At 37.2% G+C, this 22,930-nt stretch overlaps 1 protein-coding gene across 2 annotated transcripts in view; it reads right to left on the bottom strand.

The window, feature by feature from the left end:
- LOC138703006 (bestrophin-3-like) overlaps positions 1-22,930 on the bottom strand; it is a 67,101-nt gene that overhangs the window by 30,614 nt on the left and 13,557 nt on the right. Inside the window, exons 2-4 of one of the 2 annotated variants that reach the window (XM_069830494.1) lie at positions 6,254-6,352; positions 4,433-4,543; positions 4,151-4,322 (exon numbers count right to left, since the gene is read on the bottom strand). In XM_069830494.1, coding sequence (XP_069686595.1) covers positions 4,151-4,322; positions 4,433-4,543; positions 6,254-6,324 — 354 coding nt within the window. In that variant the 5' untranslated portion in view covers positions 6,325-6,352. Of the gene's footprint in view, positions 1-4,150; positions 4,323-4,432; positions 4,544-6,253; positions 6,353-22,930 lie in introns of those variants that run through there. The other variant, XM_069830495.1, reaches the window with a different exon arrangement.

Here is a 22,930-nt window from a genome sequence, read left to right as displayed (position 1 = left end):
CAGGTGATGCGTGTTGCAGCAATCAGAGTAGTACGGCGCATCTCTTTAAATGCCCAAGTCTGATCTAGAGGAAGAAGAGTGAGCAGATCGTTGAAACGATGAATGAAGGGAAGAAACAAAAATTACAGAAATAACTGTGAATACAGACACATACGTGTAGCAGCAGCAGCAGTAGTAGTAGTTTCAAGTCTACTGTTGTGTCTGGTGTCATTGATAAAGAGTGGGCGTTATCCAGAGCGGCTGCATGTTAGCAGACAACCCGCTCTTTCTGTGGGTATTTAATGCCCATACACGCGTGAAAATTTCACCTCTCTATTAACCGGCACCATTAGTTCCTGCATTTTCATTTGCACACCTTTACCTTGATAAACCCCCAGGCGAAAAAGTCTAAAGCGGGTTTCTAGCGTCTTGTCAGCCCATTTGAGTTTTGTGGATATAAAGGGAAGAATTGTGACGGTGTCGTGTGTAGTTCCTGGGGTAGCTCAGTCGGTAGAGCATTCGTACGCTAAGCGAAGGATCCCGGGATCGATACCCGGCCCCAAAACAATTTTTGCGTTGAAATTATTCAGTAAAGAAGTGTGTTTAATGATTGTCTTAAAATATTGTTTTAAACGTTTTAAACTGTAAAAAAAGGAAAATCTCTGACAAGCTTCTGCGGAAGTTAGTGACTTATCTCAAACTCTGCACATTGTGCGCTCTTCTCTTTATTACTATTAAAATATTGTGGGCTTTGTTTATTTTTAAAATAGGTACTGTAATGTTATTGTAATAGCCTAACACCGTTCGAAACCAAACGAAGGTGCCGACCGGAAGAGGGAACCATTACTGGGAGTATCTTCGTATAGAATAATGAATAATGTTGGGACTCGACAATTTAAAGCTGGTTTGGGGAGAAACAAGGGTTTACTAGGAGGAGGGGGTAACTTTAAGGGGAAATAATGGAAGCTGTATATTCCTATTAGAAAAATGGTAGGTGCCAAATCTAGGGAATCGTGTAGGACTATTTTCAAAAAACTACAAATAATGCCCATGGCTTGTCAGTATTAATAATCTTCCTCGTATGCAATCGTGAAAACTTTGTAACTAATTCAACAGTTCATAGCATAAATACACGTCAAAAAACGGCTTTCATACTTCATTGGCAAGTCTATCGTGCTATCAAAAAGGAGTGCGTTATATGGCAGTAAACATTTTTAATAGCCTCCCTATCGATATAAAAAATGAAACTCAAAACATAAGATTATTTAGGACCAAATTAAAGAAGTACCTAATTTCTCACGCCTTCTATTCTGTAGGTGAATTCATGACATTCAATAACACTTCATGAAATTGATACTAAAACTTTGTGTTGTACTAGTAGACTATATTGTAAACCTCTTCTGTATATATTTCATCTAGACTGTGACTATAAATTAAGACTTTATAAAAGTATTAAGTTTTTTGACTTGTTCCATATTCTAGCTATAAAGCAATGTATGAATACCATGGAATGTTAATAAATACAATACAATACAATACTACAGTGCGTTCGTAGCTCGTCCGGACCGTTATAACATAACCTAAATAATATAAACAAGTGTTAGAAAAGTTTTAATTAGGGATGATGAAATAAAAACCTTGCATTATTAAGAGGGATTCGGCATTGTTTGCTTAGTGGCTCGGCAATAAGTTTCGAGGGTATTAAATAAATTATATTCACACGCCTGGACTTGAACGGCGCAGTACCGCACGAACTGGCCGAGAGATGAAGATAAGCGAGCATTGGGCGTCATTTTACTCCTGTGTTTATGAAAACTTGTGATAAAGCTAGTCCAGCTATGCGCTACTAGACGAAACATCACGTGTTTATGTCTCCTGGCCTTGCTTGCCTAGGCTAGCTCCCGCCTCACAGTCAGCTGGTTAGTTCACGCGCGTACTATTTATTTTCTTTATTTGATATTTTCAATACTTTCTTATCAACAGTGCACCAGTAAAAAATATGTGTTTATTTGTACTTTCAATGTGGAATCTAACCATAGATTTTAAAAATATTTTTTCGTGGGCAAAGGCGTCTTAATGAAGAAAAATCTAAATTTCTCCACTTCCATAAAAAGTAAGAAAATCTGTTTACATGTCAATATAAACTCTAACTTCTCAGCATCAAAATAAACCATGATTTTGATCACTGGGTGAAAGGCTTTCGGAGGCACAACAGTTTAAGGGGAGAGGATGGTATTTTTTAAAACTGTTTCCTATTTGATGTAAAATATTAATTTTTTGAATGTAGAGAGCTCATAACTGTGGCAACTCAACCAAATAAAAATATAAAAAAAAATTTGAGGGCCCAAATTTGAAAAAAATATACACAATGCAGGATTGTACTAAAACAGATATATCTAAACCGTTTTTAAAGATAGATTCAAACAGTTTTTTGCAATGTGTTTGCAAAACCATGTTCTACAAACTGTCTGTAACAGAATTTTGATATTGGTCCCTATGTTTGTAAAATAAACAATTAAAATTTAATAACAATTTTCTGATTTGTTTCTTGCACACAAACGGACGTATTTTTAAAATGAAATCAACTAACAAAATTCTGTTTCAGAGAAAAGTTTCCTAATAGTCTAAAGAATGTGTGTTCTAAATTTCATGCATGCATCTTTAATAGTTCAGAAATTATATCCATTTTTGTCTGGCAATGTAGCAAAAAAAATGAAGTTACTGGAAACCAATAAAAGCAGGCGTGTGATTTAAAAATCCATAGTGCAGGAAGTTTAAAAATGACGTCTCAACATCCGATAAGGGCACAAATACCCACAAAATGTTATACAATGTATTCCACACATATCAAAGGGTATTTTAAAGAAAAAAAAATTGTTTTTGAAAATTTAATTTACCGGAAACAACAATAAAAGTGGGAGAGTGATTTAAAAATCCATAACGCAGGAAGTTTAAAAATGGTGACTCAACATCCGATAAGGTCACAAATACCAACAAAATGTTATGCTATGCATTCCACACATATCACAGAGCATTTTAAAGATTTTTTTTTCTTGAAAATCTACTAATTTTTTACCAAAAAATACCATGCTCTCCCCTTAAAGTTGCTAATTTTATAAATTATGATAAATTTAAATATTTTTAATTTAAACACTATGAAGTTCTGATGCCTCAAACTTTGCACAAAGCATTGTATCATAGTTATCTTACTTACTTACTTACAAATGGCTTTTAAGGAACCTGAAGGTTTATTGCCGCCCTCACATAAGCCCGCCATCGGTCCCTATCCTGTGCAAGATTAATCCAATCTCTATCATCATACTGTATTGGTGGAAAGTTCATAGTTTTCTCAGGAAAAAATGTTTTTCCCAAAGTTTAACACACTCTTATTCAGTAACTACTGAGAATAGGATCAGATTTTTTTTCCATGTTGATAGAAAATGTAATACTTAGTTACTTACTTACAAATGGCTTTTAAGGAACCCGAAGGTTCATTGCCGCCCTCACATAAGCCCGCCATTGGTTCCTATCCTGTGCAAGATTAATCCAGTCTCTATCATCATACCCCACCTCCCTCAAATCCATTTTAATATTATCCTCCCCTCTACATCTCGGCCTCCCTAAAGGTCTTTTTCCCTCCGGTCTCCCAACTAACACTCTACATGCATTTCTGGATTCGCCCATACGTGCTACATGCCCTGCCCATCTCAAACTTCTGGATTTAATGTTCCTAATTATGTCAGGTGAAGAATACAATGCGTGCAGTTCTGTGTTGTGTAACTTTCTCCATTCTCCTGTAACTTCATCCTGCTTAGCCCCAAATATTTTCCTAAGCACCTTATTCTCAAACACCCTTAACCTATGTTCCTCTCTCAGAGTGAGGGTCCAAGTTTCACAACCATACAGAACAACCGGTAATGTAACTGTTTTATAAATTCTAACTTTCAGATTTTTGGACAGCAGACTGGGAAATGCGTGTTATTATACGGTTGAGAAGCTCTTATCATCATAGTTGTCTACAGACAGAAAAAGTGTCATTGTATTTAAAAATTGCAAGGTCAATTTTCTCTATATTTCGGTCGATTTGAGATGGAATAGCCCGAACGCACTGTACTTACTACTACTATATCAATAAAGATCTTATACCGTACTGGAAGATAAAATATCTTACCTGTCCGTGTACGAGGTTGCTGACAAACATGGCCAAGTTGTCAGGCCAAGGCATGCAGATGTATTGGTCCCACCACCTCTTAATTACAATTGATACATAAAATCCGAGTACGAAGGCAATTGGAATGAGGTCGCCGTATGCTTGGCAGTGCAGTGAAATTTTCTCAAATAATCTGCAGACCATTAAAAATCTCATTAATACAAAAGCAGACATTCCAAAACATGCCGTAGCGAATAGAATGATTCATTCGCCGTCTATTTGCTTACTGATGTATCAACTTACGTTCTATATTCAGCGCCAAGAGAGAATCTATAGATAATACTGAGACCAAAGTAAACTATGGAATATACAACAAGATTCGGCCACAGAAGCTTGTAAATACTGCCATGCCACCTGAAACAATTAAAATTTGTATTAGACGTGTTAAAGTGTCTTAATAATTATTTAGTTACTACAATGATTAAGCATATTTTGATATAAAATACTTCGGAAATAGATTGCTGTCAATACAGAGGTGAGTTCGTAAGTTACTAATCGAAGCAGCTATCTTCATTTTTGTATGAGGCGCCTGAAGGAATCACCGCTAGATAGTAGTAGGTCTATTGTATTATCTAGATGTCAAGGTGACCGATGTGCACACAAGCGAAACAAAGAAGCAGCAGTTGTAATATGATGGAACTTCTGCACGAGTACTATTGTCTAGCAATGCTCCGTTGTGCGATTTTTCTGGCCAAAAATTCTGGCAGGAAAGAACATTCATAAAGAAATGCTACCCGGATGCTGAGCATTAATAATAATAATAATAATAATAATAATAATAATAATAATAATAATAATAATAATAATAATATGTCAGAAAGCAGTGTACAAGGTCTGGATATGACATCGTCAGGTTTGATATTATACACACGCACACATAGGCCTACACTCACACATGCACAAACAAACTCAGCACAAATAAATATAGACAAATAAACAAATAATTATAAGCAAATAAACATACATAGGCATTGCCTGTCACGTGAAGCTATCTAGAATTGGGTGCATAAATTTTCTGAAGGGTGGACAAATATCAATTACCGAGTCAGTAAGATAGTTGAGATTGTCACAGATTTCCGCCGGGAATCGAACCCGGGCCGGCTAGTCTGGAGGCAGACGCGCTACCACAGTGCTAACTCGGTGGATATACAAAAATTGTTGAACACTAAAAGAAAACAAAAGTGGTAGATGAGAACATAATGAAAATTATGTCTGTAATGTTGGCCACTCTATTAGCTTACAGATGGAGGAAACGACGTAATTGATGAGGGTCAAGAATTTAACAAACGGTTGGCAGTCCATGACTCTAATCTAGTTGTAGACGGTTTGGAATCTACTCTTATTTACGACCTCATCTTGTAGGTAATTGACTCTTCTCAAAAGGTTTCAGCGTAACTGATATCGATTTTCAATAATGTACAGTATTACCACAATCTGCTATATACAGTCACGAAGCTCAATACATAGTAAATATGCATCCATAGATAGTTGCTAACCACTAGGATCGCTAATATCGCCCCATCACAGACAATGCGAAATAGTACCGGCACAGTCTATTGTTTCTAGCACCCTCAACAACTCAAGCTTCGTGATTGTATATACTAGACTGTGGTATTAGTATGTCAACGGGATCATTACACAGGTGGCTTTGAACCGGGTAGATCACGAATGGACATATTTCCACTCTTCTCCACCAAAAATCTCTCCAGTCGTTATGACGAGATATGTTACCTGAAGTTGAGAACGAAATAATGAAAATTCTTATTGTTGAATTACGAATATGGAGACCTTTACACGCAGTGTAGGCCTATACTGCATTCAGCCAAGAAATTTATTCTATTATGTATTGGGGGTTGCACTTAGTACTCTTTTACACCCAAAAACATAGGCCTATCGGCCTAAGCGAGGATTGAACCCACGTACCCTTGATCCAATTACAAGAAGATAATCACTAGACCAGGTATCATGATAAAAGACTATAACTCTTCTAGAATAAAAAATATTCCAGTTCGAAACAAACAGTGGATATATAACACTTTGAAGATTACAGAATGTTCCACTAACCTGAATAAGAGCTTCCAGAAGCAGCCAAGGCCTGTGCAAGTAGCCACCTGAGCTGTGTACGTAATAGTCATGTCGGCAGTGTGTCCAGAGCTGTTTCACCTGCAACAGTAAGTGGATATGAAACATTAGGAACCAGAGGAAATGCACAACATTATAATGATCAATAGTTTAAAGTAAAAAACTTATCTACACATTTACATCAAACAGAATTTCAGATAACTGTATGGTGAACAATTTATAGACAGTTATCGTTATCAAATAGCGGACACGATAAAACAAAATAAAATATTTCAATTATTTAGACGATCACTACGGGACTCAATATAAATGTGTAGTCCTTTAATTTCTCTCCATTTTCCTTTATAATTGAAAAATACCCAAATCTGGAAAATTTTAGTATCAGAAATTTAAAAAATAGTGTTAGGAATTTAGTTTTTAAAGAATATATATTGATTTAATATGTATATATATTTGTATGAGTTAAATTGTTAAAACTGAAATTGTATTTTTAAAGTTAATTTATTCCTATTTTTTTTTTCTTGACCCACTTTGTGTCAAATAATTACCGCATCTTTGTTTGTGTTAAGTTTGTGTTTAGAGAACTTCCTGAGCACGAGTTTTTACTCCTTCAGGGAAGAATTAAGACTGTATTTTTGTACGTGTTATTTTACTAACAATATCACGTGAATATTATGCATGATTCCAAAAAAGTAAACTCATCTGTTATTAAATAATTATGCAAACAGGAGTGTGTAACACGTTTATTTTTTCCCGATTATTCTTCGTTAAATGTTGACGTCTCGTGTTGCTATGCATTCGGTTGCGTTACAGTCCAAGTTCAACATCGGAATTACGATACGAACTTCCTAGCTGTCATTACAATAGAAACGAAATTTTTTTCTTGAAAACAATTACGAGTTTAATATTATATGCCACAAACGAGATACACTATTAGATTCACAAAGTAGTAGTTCACCTGATGATAGTACGATATACTGTATCATATTTCAGATTTGCTCCAGTAACATCTTGTGACGTAGAACGAATATTTTCAGAATGCAAATATTGTTTTTTTTTCTTCTGAACCTAAAAAGAGTATTTCTTTCGATAAAATGAAAATATTCATTGTTTGTTATAATGAGGCTAGAATCATAATTGTATACTGTCACTTATATGTTATTTTTATATGCTATGTATGGGTAAATTAATTTACTAAAGATGTTATTATTCTGTTGGACCAAAATAATAACATCTTTAGTAAATTCTTCTAGCTAGCAGTGCATGATTCTGTACAGATTTCTTTGCACTTTACTGCGGAATCCCGGCCATTGTCACTCAGCTGAGTGCGCTCCTTGTATAATGGCAGTTGACTTGAAATATATACATCAACGTATATGCCCAACTTGGAGTCAGGCCACAAAAGGGAAATAACACTGTAGGAGGAGAGTTCGATCCGGTGCTGTGGATTGAATTGGCGTAGCTCAGTGGTCAGAGCGCTTGGTACGTAGAACCAAGGACCCGGGTTCGATCCCCGGCGCCGGAGCGAATTTTTCTCCTCAAATATTAAATTAATTTAGATTGGGAGTTACGAACTTTATAATTACAAATTATTGTTTTTTTACATTTTCTTCTTCTAAGGCTGTGAACGATTGGAGCACATATTTGGTTACCATCGTTCTGGTTCACTGACATTGAGCTAGGTCTATTACGTTTCATTCGGTAGAGATATAGTCCAAGCTCACACAACTTAACAGTTTTCGTATCAACTTCCTAGCTCTAGTGACGACGAACAAACGGTCTGCTCTAACAGATATAACAGGTATTCTTTTAAATATGTGTAAACATGTCTGAGGTGTACAGTTTTTTCCATTGAGCACATCAGTCTCGCCCCGTCAACAAGTAATGACCCTAATGAAGTAACAAACAAATGCTAATATATAACATGACTTAAAACATGAGAGCATCACTAATTGAAAGAAATGGTCACATGTTTAAACATTAGTTGACAATCCATGGCCATTAGCCTTTCTAAAGAGCTTAAAGATAAGATAAAGTAACCTGAATCTAATTGTATAGACCCAGTGGAACATATTTGTAACTTAATATTTAAGTGGATTTGTCTGCTCTAATGAAGGTGTTATGTCAAACTTTCGAGCTATGGTTTTGAGAATGGAAAAGCACAGTTTGAAAATATATAAACAGAAATTACAGACAACGCTCGCTTTACGATAGTTCCATTTCTGAAGGAATTTAAAATTTAAGTAAGTGAGAATTCAAATGAATGACGCTTCAAACTTCTCTTAAAATAATTCAATAACTTGTATAATAATAATAATAATAATAATAATAATAATAATAATAATAATAATAATAATAATAATAATAATAATAATAAAATAATAATAATAATAATAATTCCATAACTTGTATTCTAATACAACCCTTCCACACCTATGGAGTAACGGTTAGCGCGTCTGGCCGCGAAACCAGGTGGCCCAGGTTCGATTCCCAATCGGGGCAAGTTACATAGTTGAGGCTTTTCCGGGGTTTTCCCTCAACCCAATATGAGCAAATGCTGGGTAACTTTCGGTGCTGGACTCTGGTCTCATTTCACCGGCATTATCACCTTTATCTCATTCAGACGCTAAATAACCTAAGATGTTGATAAAGCGTCGTAAACTAACCTACTAAAATAAAAAAATAATACAACCCAACATGAGCAAATGCTGGGTAACTATCGGTGCTGGACCCCGGACTCATTTCACCGGCATTATCACCTTCATCTCATTCAAACGCTAAATAACCTAAGATGTTGATAAAGCGTCGTAAAATAACCTACTAAAAAAAAGGCATGTAACTTATCACCTCCACGTGAAAAATTAACAGTGTTGCTAATTTCTTTACCGCTTCAATCAAAACAAAACGTCACCAGTTCCCTGCCAATAATCTTTCATAATCTCAAAATGGTAGACCTATGTATTTATCATTTTCGCGTGGATAACTGACGATGCAAAAAAATTTATCAAACCACAAAAGAAGCCGCTTGTATAATACATGACCGCGGCTATAGTTCGGTTCCCCTGTAACATCTGAACAATTCCCCATGATCACCACCACCACGAGTGTAATGCAGATCCACTGCTTGTGGTGCACTCTGGATAGTCTCTGCCAAACTAAGTTTCCTACACTTCTCGACACTAGCGACATCTATGAGCCACGCTTGCAGGGTCGAAGCGATTAAAGGCAAAGCAAAAAAGTATGTCTACACCATTAATTTTGCACGTGTTCATAAAAATAACTACAGTAGAACCTCTATTATCCGTGGTAATAAAGGGGGTGGCTTGAACGGCTAATCGAAAAAATCGGATAATCCGTACCATAAAAGATTTTCCTAAATTTAGTGAATTATATTTTTAAACTTTCGTAATTCTCTCCGTGGTGTTGCGTTTAACATGCTAGAGAATGGATCAGAAGTTCATCAATTGAAGTCTGGTTATCAACGACGGATTTTTAAGGGGCAAGGAAACTCCTTGCAATGGCTGTCTGTGGAAAGATATAAGTAGTGGAGGTCTCGTGTTGTAGATTTCCAGTCTCGTATTCTGATGCGAGATGAGCCACGGTTTGTCTTTCCCCAAACTAATTATTTACGCTTTTTTTCCATTCTTAGCACAATGAAATTTCTTTCGACACCCGTACAAAACATTGAATTAAATGAAATTTTCATATAGAAGTTATACAGTACGACAATTCGAACAGTAGACTGTGTAAAGGAAAGGGCTTGTAATAACACACTCTAAAATAAAAAATAACGTGCTAATACAATGTGCACACTTAATATATTTCTGCAGCAAAAAAACGGGAGAAAGACAGACGGTTAATCCACCAATCGGTTAAGAGGGTGACGGATAATCGGGGTTCTACTGTATTAGTATAGGTAGGATATAATTTGAAATATTTTCTAGGCACGAAAATCATTAGATCTACTTAAAAGTGACATAAATGTTTATTAATCGATTATTTAACGATACTGTATCAACTGAGAGGATCAGTCGTTGGTGGGATTGGCATGGACGGAATTTATGTTAATGCAAGATGGTATTTTGACAAGATGAGACAGAGAATTCACCATGGGTTATCTGACATTTTCCGTACATTTATGGAGAATTTTAAGAAACAACCCAACCAAGTTATTAGTCCAAGTGAGATTCTAACCCATGTCCCAGCCCAGCCTCGGACCGAGAGATCAGCGCCGTACCTGTGCTGTGTCGGTGATTTACATAAATGTTATGTTAGTGGTCCAGACAAAGAAACGAAACACTTCAGATTCAAAATTTTAAAACATCAAAAATCTATTGGTTATTGGAACCTAAGTCAAAATTGTCATTAGAAAATAAACTTCTTGGGTGCTATTCATAGACATTTCGCTAGCCCGTACTATGAGCGTGCTAAACTAGCCCCGGCTATCGACTGGTTACTTGTACAAGATTCATATCATATCATATCATATCGCTAACACTGGTTTATGAATACGAAAAACGTTAGTTCGCTGATCATCCACCAGAAGCCCGCGCTAAGAATGTCTATGAATACGGCCCCTTGTTTATAAAGTCGTACTAAAACCAATCTGGACATACGGCATCCAACTGTGGGGAACTGCTAGCAACTCAAACATTGAAATACTGCAGAGGTATCAGTCCAAAACTTTACGTTCCATTGTCACTGCACCATGTATGTCCATAATGATGTCATTCATCGTGACCTCAACATTTCAACGTGAAAGAAGAAATCTCTAAGTTCAGTAAAAAATACCTGCACCTATTAAATCAACATCCCAATCATTATGCATTAAATTGGCTGGATAATGGCCAAACAATAAGAAGACTTAAAAGGACCAATGCTCTTGACCTTCCATTCATTTTTACTACAGCTATTTGAAACATTGTTATTTTTCTTTTCCAGTGTTGTCATGGGATAACATCTCCACTCATGTCATATTTTTTTATAGTATTTACTTATTGTCTATTGTAGACAGATTGTAAATGTGGCAGGTGTTAAATAAAATAAAAAAAATAGATTCAAAATGAATTGTTATAATTACCAATCTAAGAGAAGCATGTCTTCCATTCATCATCTTTCATCACACAAAGAGGAATACGAAGAAGTGGTCAGCAAGTATCTGCTTTGAGATCAATTACAATTAAAACGTCGTTGCAACAAATCATTCCATCACCGGGTCAGGCGGTTCATTCTCTTTGAAATTCATTCCCAAGGCTTCCGACCGAATGTCAAGGCGACGCCCAATTCGAAATGAGTTCATCAATTTATCAAATGTAATGTATTATGGGTGTTCACTGCCGACACGCGTCCTTGTGTGTCAGATTTATGACTCCAGGTGAGCATCATGCAAAGGTAATGAATGCTATCTTCAAAAAGCGAAGACAAATGAGTCCACTGCAAGAACGATGGATGTCATTTGGAATACATTTTGCAGGAGAAGCAATTGAAAGTTTGAAATGCTTAGCGCTCAAAGCTTAACTGTGATTTTCCGATCACTACTGGCCAATGACTATCAGTGTTAATGCCATATAACTCTCTATGTACATTCTACATGTCTTAAGCTATGCATTGACAGTCCTGGTTCATTTTCGACAAGAAAGTGACATCCATCATTCTTGCAGTGGACTCTTCAAATGAAATGCAATCCTAACACTGGGAATACCGTATTACACGAGTTGCAAGTGTGAGCTCTCAGATCTCACTGTACAGTTCCAATCTTGTATATAGTTCAGTGGTCTTCCTCTTTCCTATCCGAAAAAATGAATGTAAGATTTCGATGCACAATATTCGATTCGTAAACATAATTGTATGATTTCCACACACTTACCAGAAAGATATCAAAAATAATTTTAAGCCTAGGCTTGTTTCTATTTCATCACCATCATCTTACGTCGTTCAGCATTCGTCACCATACGTCATCGTTCAACATCCATAACCACATTCATTCACAAATATCCGTCAACATCGTCCACCGTAGTCCACTCGTCACTGTTCGCCACAATCCGTCCTTTGTTCTTCACTGTAATCGTCCTCCATCGTCCGCCATAATCATCCGGCACCTCCCGCCACAATCGTCCACCTCGCCCTTCGTAATCATCCGGCACCGCTAGCCGTAATCGTCTGCCACCGTCAGCCGTAACCATCCGGCACAGTCAATCATAATCGTCCGTCATTGTCAGTCGTAATCATAATCGTTCTTCACCTTCAGTCGTAATCATCCAGTACCGTCAAGGTCGCCCGCCACCGTCAACTACAGAGTGGGCAAAATAAAACTGACCGGATCTTGAGATTATGCAACGGCTCTTCCAAGTAGTCATGGGGATTTACTGATGCATAATGGCGCACGTACTGTGAGTTAACATATACTGATAGGCTGAACCAGGCCTCATCTGAAAAAATGAAAAATTGAGGATCCAAAAGTCTTGATTCCACTTCACTCAGAAACCACCGGCAGAACTCAACACGAGAAGGTTCGTCTGGACGCTTTAACGCATGCACAACAGTACATTTGTAAGGATACAGATGCAGGCCTTTTTTGATAATGTTTCGACACGACATTTTCTTAATTCCCACTTGCACAGATAAACGGCGTTGCGATTTCGTCGGACTTTGTTCCAGGCTTTCCTGCACTCGAGCAATGTTTTCTGGTGTTCGAACTCTTTTCGGATATTTACGGTTTTTATTCGCTAAAGAGGGCGTTTCACTCCATTTTGCCACTAAGTTTTGGATTCCAGCCTTTGCTGGAGGTTTTGCCAAAACACGTCCAGTCTGAAACTCTTGCGCAAACAGTTCCGCACACTTTTTCCATGAATTGTGCTTCGCATAACACTCGACAATGAACACACGTTGTTTTATCATGAGCACAATTTTGTGTTGAATTCAACCGGCCACTAAACACGTCTGCTCCTCTCAGTCACTCAAACTCACGCTGATTCAGCGTATTCCGAATCTCACCGGACTGGTGGACAACAATGACGTCACGCTGCAGCGAATTAGGAACAAAACTGCTGGAAGGATTGATGGCTGTCATTGCGACTGTAAAAGTTGTTGTCTGTGCTACGCTAGCAAAATTTTGCGAAATTTCCGTACTGCCATCTCGTTCAAAGAAAAGAGAGCATAAACAATTTATTTCTTGAACCGGTAGTAATAACTGGTCCGTTGACATGTTCGCTCATAAGCCATTAACATGTTGTTTTTACGTTGTGCTCATTACAAACAATACAGCAGAACCAAAGCATAACACACCGCCATGACACAACAGTGCACGATGTCATCCGTCTGCTAATTCTCGTCCTATACAAGAACCAATCAGATTCACTGATGGCGGCTGATGGAGACTGCCACCACCTCTGCAAACTGATGGCATCGGTGCGACACCGGTGGAGCATCAGTGAAGCCATGGGTTAAATTCGGAACACCGTGATGCCATCAGATTGCTCAGCGCTGAGATTCGGAATACGCTCAATGACACAGCGAAGCTCGGCACAGAGCATGCGGGAGATGCGCATGCTCGGACATGTGACAACAACCCATTGTTGCATCGAAATCACGGTTTCCTGCATTGACAGGGTCATTTCCGCGTCAGTCTTATACATATGAATTCATATATTTCATATATATTTTTTGCGAGCCAGTTTTATTTTGCCTACCCCGTATAATCATCCGCCGTAATCGCCCATCATTGTCATCAATAATCATCGCCAAGTGTTGCCGTAATCATCCACCAACTTCAGTCGCAGTTGTCAGCCATGATCATCCGTACCGTCAACTATAATCGTCCACCATCATTCGCCGTAATCGTTCACCATGGTCTATCATAATCGTGACCATCATCCGTGAGAATACTTCGTCCACCATCCAGATTCCTCAGCTCTAGTTTGTCATCTAATAATTGCTCCGTTCTTCTTTTTCAAAAAATATTAAAACCCAGCCTTTATTTTCGGTTGAATAGATATTCATCGGTTACTCGTTCCATGCAACTTAATCATGAATATCAACTTACAGGTGTGCCAAGCGTACAGTGTAGCAATTTCCTGTTGTCCATTGCGCTAGTGAGAAGAGTAATAATGGATTGAGAAGATGGTTTCGACAACACACGATCATGAGATGTTGGTGAAGGACAAAACGCAATTATTACACCTTTAATATTAACGTCTATAACGCTCAAGTTAATGAACATATCACGTCTTAGAACGAACGACTAAGAATAATTCCCTACACATGTATATCAGTCACGGAAGAGACACAAACAGGCTGCAAGCAACGAGAATAGTAATATACGTTACAAGAGCGGTATGTTGACGTTTTCATGTTCGAGGAAAAGATTGAAAAAGCTCAACTACGTTTCGCTTTTTCAATCTTTTCCTCGAACATGAAAACAAACATACCGCTCGTGTATCGTACATTATTTTGTGCGAAGATCGTTTATTACATACCTGAAAGACGAATTTCTAATTACAGTGGAACCTCGTTAATCCGGACCAATTGGGGCTGAGAATTGTCCGGATTAGCAAAAGTCCGGATTAACAGAAATAAGAGAAAAAATTATATTTCCTGACTAAGAACAAAAAATTGTATACACTAATAACATAATAAAGAACAGTACCTGTGTAATTATTTAAAGTTATCCATTATACTGTTGTTACTTTGGTTTAAAAAAACTGTCAATTTTCTTTTGAGGTTTCTCGCACATTTCTTTCACTACAAGTTCACGCAGGTGCCTCATGTGACAGTAGTAGGCAGATATTTGTTTATTGTCACTTCGTTGAATGAAATTAATCACTGAATTCAAATGTTCTTTCACCTCACTTAATTTCATTTTTGGCAGTTCCATATCTGGATCCTCATCTTCAGATTCATAGTCTCGATCGTCGTTTACGCTATCCACTATTTCGTCTTCATTCATTATGTGGTAGCCGGGATCACCTTCATCATTGTCTAACCAGTCCTCAATCTCTTCTACTGTGACGGATTTCTCACCACCCCTTACGAGTGCTTCATGATAGTCCTTTAATTCAATGCCTTTGCTCTCGAGTTCAACACTGTTGTCACACAAAATTTTATTCCATGCATTGGCCAGAGTAGAAGGTGCTATATCTTTCACTGCAGCCGCAAAATTGAAAATCATAGACCTGAAGTTGTATGACATGATATTTTGCAGTGTTTTTTCTGCTCTTCTGTCTTCGCCATCTGTAGATTCTTCAACTTCAAGGACTTCAGACAGAAATCTCTTTCTATACCTCTTTGCAGTATAGATGACGCCTTGGTCCATTGGTTGCATTAGCGATGTATTGGGAGGTAAGAATAGACATCTAATTTTACCGTCTGCACTACAAAGCTTTTTTTCATCGGGATGAGCAGGTGCATTATCCAATAAGATTATGGCTTTCACTTCAGTATTTGACTTATCCATTTGATGTCTTCTTATTTCTGGCACAGCGTAGTTATGGAACCAATCAGATGTGATATTTGCTGTGAACCAAGCATTTTTAGAATGGTAGTAATGGACAGGCAAATTAGACATAATGTTTTTAATAGCCCTTGGCTGTTTACTCTTGCCTACAATGACAGTCTTTAGGATATGGCTTCCATCAGCGTTAGCACACAACAATGCAGAGACACGTTCTTTACTGATCTTGCGACCAGGTGTATTTCTTATGGATTTCGATGCTTGTGTATTATCAGGCAGAGCGCGCCAACACAGGCCTGTTTCGTCGGCATTATACACCTGATTTAAACGTAACCCTTCTTCCTTCATGATAGAATGCAGTTTTTTCTTGAATGGCTCTACAGCACTTGCATCTGCACTTAGACTCTCCCCACACATTTTTCTGTTCACTATGTTGTGGCGTTTGCGAAATCTAAACAGCCAGCCGGCACTAGCCGCAAACCCATTTACACCAAGTTGTTTTGCCAGACGTTCGGCTGCAGCTTGAATTTCTACTCCTCTCACTGCTATTCCACTTGCACGAAATTGTTCGTACCACTTGTACACTGCATCGTCCAATTTTTGGTCTGCTGGCGCCCGCATTCGCTTAACTCGACAAGTTTCTTTATCCACATTACACTTCAAAGCAAATGACAACAGTTCACTTTTTTTCTTTCGTATATCGGAAACTGTTTGTTTAGCAATTCCGTACTCTGCACAAACACTGGCAACAGTGGCACCATTTTCAAGATTTTCAATGATCTTTAATTTCTCATGCAAAGATATAGCTTTATGTTTTCGCTTTCCGGACGAAGCAGCTGGTTTACTGAATGACATTGTCCACCTTGAATTGATTCACCAATTTAAATTAACACTGTATAGAAGAGAGAATACTGTACTGTACTACTGTAGTGTTAAACTGAGTCGAAGTCTTACAGGGTTTGTAATAGCACAAGGGTGGAGGGTGAAAGTTGCATTCCAGGTTGATGAGGGTGGCAGGGATGGCCAAGGACAAGGTCATTGGATACATTTACAACTCTGGAAATACGAATATAGTATGCCGAAACTTAAGCTGCGCCATGCGAGAATATTTTCATTTATTTTCCACTTTTTTTCAACAAATATAATTTTTTAAGAATACTTGTCCGGATTAAGCGATATCCGGTTTAACGAGGTCCGGATTAACGAGGTTTTACTGTAGTTGCAATGAAATCTTCATGTTGGTTTCTGTTTAATGACGCCAACTTCGGAACACCAAAATATCTTTCTTCGACATTGTTGCCATAAAATGTTTTCTGTGTTTACTATAATCCAGCAGGCCATGATATACGTCTGTCTTTTTTTTCCCCCAGTCTATAAATGCGAACTTAAAACAAACGGTAAGGTTATGTAATGATTTATTTTTCATTTTAATATTTTAACAATATTATTTATATAACATATTGCAGTAATAACATCGGCATCTGGAATCTCGTTCATTTTTTCACGGCTTCCTTAATGTTACTTGTATCAGGAATGCAATAAGTTTCGTGGAGTAGTAGACTTTACTTAATTTTTGCAAATATTTAAAAACAATAATTAACATTGCAATTTAGGTGAAATTGCAGTGGTAAGTTTCCAATTTATAATTATTACTATGTTAAACGTCTCTAAAAATAATATGTTAAAAGCCTAAAGCAGTAAAATGAATGTCGCGTTTAAGCGGTAAGAAGAGGGAAATTGTTATGTGTGTTACGTTGGGAATATTGAATGTGGTATTTCACACTTAACCGCGTATTGGTTCTTTGCGGAAAACAAGCAAATACGCACGATCTCGCACAAAAAGAATTTGTAGAGATAACAATTATCCTCTTCAGTCCCGAGACAAATTTAAAGTTAAAAAAAGTTAAAATATTATTTGTGCGAGATCGTGCGTGAATGAAATGAAGGTGATAATGCCGGTGAAATGAGTCCGGGGTCCAGCACCGAAAGTTACCCAGCATTTGCTCGTGTTGGATTGAGGGAAAACTCCGGAAAAAACCTCAACCAGGTAACTTGCCCCGACCGGGATTCGAACCCGGGCCACCTGGTTTCGCGGCCAGATGCGCTGACCGTTACTCCATAGGTGTGGACTCGCTGATATCATCACGTGAATGTTACCAATTTTAATCTCCTTATAATAATTTTACCTTAAACACGTACTGTCAATCTGATACGTTAATTATTTATTTTCTTTCTCCTTTCCACGTTTATTCCGGTCATTTGCTCTTCTCATACTTCCTGTAACATCGTTTTCTTAATGCGCATATTATATGCAATCCTTCAAATTAATTTATTTGTTTTCTTTCATTCGAAATCAGCAAACCATCTTTAAAGAACAGACAGAGCAGAATTTTAACACAATTTATTAATTTATTTCAATATATTTTGAATATTGTCACGCCTAGTCACACTACAGTGAGAACGTCAAAACCTGGGTAGATCAAGAAAAAAGATGAATTCAGATAAGACATACGAGATCGATAACAACCCGCACGGAGTTGGACGATATCGACGTAGTTCGCTCTCTGGAACATCTTATATTCAATTCTTCTTTCGATACACGCATTTCACTTTTCCTATTACGAGCTTCAGATATTCAAACCGTGAATGGTTACCGGCTATAGAATTCGAGCTTTTATAGCTATTGCTGTGGAACATCATGATTCATTACGATGTTGCAATGGATTGCGTATTTCCATTTTAAAGTAGTATTAATTATAATATTCTAGAACCACCTGGAATCGAAGTTCGAAATTAAAAGTGCGAAAGAAAGGACCGAGTATCGAACCCTGTCAGGCAGTCGAAACATTCATACGAATACATCACTCTAGCTAAGAGCCATGAATTATCTCCAACAAATCCGCGTATTATAAATGTGTGTTTCTTTACTCGGACGCATCGTATGAATTAATGTACCAATCAGTCCACCAAACCAATGTCTATTTATTATTTTAGCTGTTCTCCGTCGTTGCTTAAATTAAAATAAAAGCGCTGCGAGTTGGAGAATTTCAATGGCGAATAATATTGTTTGTCCGCCCCTAGTCGTGTTGTGCGTGATGCCTAAAACAATTTATGAACGGCTTGAGTTTTGACACTCTGTACAATTGAGCTAGAGCTTCTATCGATACTTCGGAAACAATTGGGCTGTACTTGCTTACAAGCAAAATTAATAAAGTTAAGTACATTGCATGGAGTACAGAGTTTATGTCAATTAGCAACACCGACATAATGCTGAAGATACTGTAATGAAATTTACTGTACAGATAATGCTAATCGATGAAGTCAACACTACTTCAAATATAACTTTCCAGATAGTTATCTTATCAAGAATTTTACATTGCTTTCATTGCAAAAAGTATCTACCGCTCTATGTAAAGGCATAGTTTCTTATCCGATTGGTATGAACTTATATTCATTTTAGATTAATAATAATCGTCTTACTTTCTTCTCCACATTTCACCTCCTCTTTCCTTCCGACTTACAATCCAATGTAGAGTGGGGAGGGTACAAATTCTATGGACCAACATTTGACACACACACATTGCGGGCTTCCCTAGTCATGTGATTAGCATGGCACAAGATCACCGCTACTAAGTGAAATATAATTCAAGAGAGCAGTGTATTATGATAAATTATAGAAAGAACTTTAATTTTATCCTTTAAATGTGTAGAAATTTGATCAGAACAAATGTAACATTTTAAATTTCCTTTTCAGAACGAAAAGTTACATTTGTTCGGATGAAATTTAAAATTATTTCAATTGAATGCTCTTTCATATTTAAGTATAAAAATATAGGGATACCATTTGAAATTTAAAAGTTGGGGTGGCTGGAGGGTGGGGGCGAAATACAAAATGCAATTAAGCCTGGTTTCAGATTGCCCCCTCAATATCTAAATTGACGTGTTTTTAATTTAAATTGAATCCAATTTAAATAATTAGTTATTTAGACTGGGAAGTTTTGAAATGAAAGCCCTGTATATGAATTCTATGGTAAATAAATGGCGAAACCGATGTGCAAATAGAGGACACATCCCCATGAATAGATAGGCCTATATTAAAATTGATACAATTCTTTTTGCAGATGATCAGGTATTATTAGGCACAAATGAAAATGATCTTCAAAACTCCTTACATTTTCTAAATATTGCTGTAAAAGACTTTAACATAAAAATTTCTGTGGAAAAATCCAAATTCTATGAAAAAGAACCCGTAGAAGCAAAATTTGTGTTGAAGATAAAATTTTATGACTGGTTCACACATTTAAATACAATCTTTCATATGAACAAGAATAAGATATACATTTAAAAACTACCAATTATGGAAAAGCCACGGAAATTATTAACTAAGTATTTAAGCCCACTTTAGTATAACGTCACACTACATTAAGAGTATGTAATGTTTTGGCAAGACTTACTCTAGCCTATGGCTCAGAAGCACGGACAATGTCCAAGAGAGATATGCAGACAATAACGGCTAGAGGTGTGACATTTATGAAGAGAACAGCAGGATGCACACTTTGGGATAGAAAACGAAGTGAAGAAATTTTGAATAGCTAGGAGTTACACCCATCATTGATTTCCTACACACATACAGAACTAACTGGAGGAGCCATGTGGAAAGGATGCCGTGGAGACGATGGCCAAAATCAACTCTACTGGAAGACAATCTATAGCAGGCCTGCACAAGGTTTGCGCTCTCCGAGCTGGCTCACAGCTCATGAGCGGAATGCAGGTATTAGCTGCGCTCTATATAAGGGTGGACTGGAAGAAGGGGTGGATCTCGTACAATATATACACAAAAGGAAGTACTATTACGAGTGCTTATGAAATGAATTCCCGTTCAGTGTTTGCAAAACTACATTGGACCATTATTAATTAATAAAGAAATATTTATTTTACAGAAATAATAGAAATTTTATAGCTACTTAAATGTACAATATCATTTTGTTATATTTTTATTTATCAGTACATCAAAACGAGGTTTTATGATGTTGGTAGCTGAAAGGAACAGTAGCCTACTGATCGTAATGAAACATCAGTTACATATGTTCGATGTCTGCCTTTATTAAAGTTGATTATAGAAAACAGTTGCTCACAAATATAAATGTTGAGCCAAACATAGCAATCATTTTCACAGCCAGCCTGTGTAGTCGTGGATATTATTGCTAATGTTTAGTCTTGTAAAACTCAACCAGGCTAATAGTATTATTCAAACGATCTTAAGCTCTTAGGTCACATTGAAGATCAATAAGTTCGCTGTAAATCGTTAAATATTAAATGTTATGTTCCGTCTTTCAGATTCCTTCATACTATACTGTAGCAGTAGGTAAGCAACGTGAAACAGTTACTGAGAATAGGCCTACACACTGCACTCCACTAGATAACTGAGTGGTCGTTTCTCTCTCCTCTACCTATAGCAAGTCTATGTCATTCTGACTATCTTCCTCTCCGTTTCGGCGAGCGGTAAACACCGCTCTCCCGCTCCGAAGGAGAGCGCGCGCTCGTTGAGCGCTGTTTTTGCAGGCCTGATCTATAGGAAGACCTATGAAAAGATGGCACGAAACCAAGACACGGCAAACGGATCACTACAAGGTTGTAGGTTAAAGACTTGATCGGATGATGATGATGATGATTTGTTGTTGGAATGGAATTGAATTGAGGGACTACGAACCAGTACTGCGACCTTTCACGGTCTATTGCGCTAATTCTCAAGCTAGGCGCATTCCCAAACCCACACCGGCTGACTACACTAAGGTTCGCTGCGTACCCAAGTTTCGAGCAGACAACTCTCCCTCATCACTAGGTCAGCCCCTCTCCGTGAGTCTCCAGCCGGTGTTCGAGGAATGCTATGGAATGACAAAGGAATGGCGAAATATTGAAGCAATGATGTAGATCAGACATGCCAAAACCCTGCACATTGTGCAGTAGTCTCTGTGCGATGTGCACTTTCTATTCCCCTACCTGGAGGGAGTGAATCGCCTTGGACTGGAACGCGACAGGGCTATACAGAACTGCAACAGCATGTCAGCTTTTCTTTCAGTACGGGTACTGATTTGGCTGTGTCTGTGAATGAGTTACGATAAATAAACTGAAGAGTTCACAGATAACGAAGAAGAGAAATCACGAATCATATAACACAATTGTTATGATGTTTTCCTCAACCAACAATAATTATTTTAAAATGAAGGGCTTTCATCAGCCCATGTCGAGGTAATAGTGTTGTGACAGTTTAGATCAGATTAGTAAAGTTCTCAAAATATGATATTTCCAGCGCTTATTTCTTAATCAGTACTCTCACGGCAAAACGAACTTGATAATGGCGTTGTTTTGGAGTCTGTACTAACACAGCCATCAAAGATTAGACGACTTACGACTTCCATTTCATAAGCTGGTAAGTGATGAGAATATAGTGAGGAATACATGTGAGGCTCTTGAGGTTGTAAGGAGCGAAGAAAGCAACTATTTGCAAGGCGGGAAAATTTTCTGGAAAAATATATAATGACAAATTTTCCATCTCACGTCACTATATTATGCTAATATGCTTACATTAATAAATCTTTAAACCTGACATAAATAGAATATCGTCGCTTCACAGCTTGTGAACTACACTTTTAATTTCTTTCAGTAACGCTCCCAACTTGTCGATACTTGCTCTCAACGTTTTCCGAATAAACTATATGTGAATTTAAAGTCTAAGCTTAACTTATATTATTTATTAATATTAATATTAATTTATATTGACATACAGCAAGGAAATTATTTCAGTGTAAAAACTTCACAATGTCTCCTACTGAATGTAATTAATTGGGAGTATAATATTTTCTTCAACATTTGTACCAATGGTCCCAATAAATAATAATGCATGACGAACAATGAAAGAGTAGGGTCAATTACTTTAAAATAATTAGTACCTACTATGTAAAATGAAATACTGTGTTCGTTTTTGTTGTTTCGAAATTACTGCAATATTTTTTTTCTTCATATACATATAAAATCATGTTAATAAATTATGCTTTTCAAACCACTACTTTGTGAAGTATAACTGAGTAAGTGTAAAGTTTCTTGTATTACAGTTATCAAATGTGGACACTGATAATAACAGTGTTTTTTTTTTTCCTTCTGCAAAGTGTGTTTATAATGTCCAAATGGCTATTTAATCCAACCCTAGAACA

This window comes from Periplaneta americana, chromosome 7 (genome assembly GCF_040183065.1).
Source record: "Periplaneta americana isolate PAMFEO1 chromosome 7, P.americana_PAMFEO1_priV1, whole genome shotgun sequence".
Taxonomy (NCBI): Eukaryota; Metazoa; Arthropoda; class Insecta; order Blattodea; family Blattidae; genus Periplaneta; species Periplaneta americana.
The sequence above is the reverse complement of the archived record's forward strand: the minus strand, read 5'-3'. Positions and strand labels throughout refer to the sequence as shown.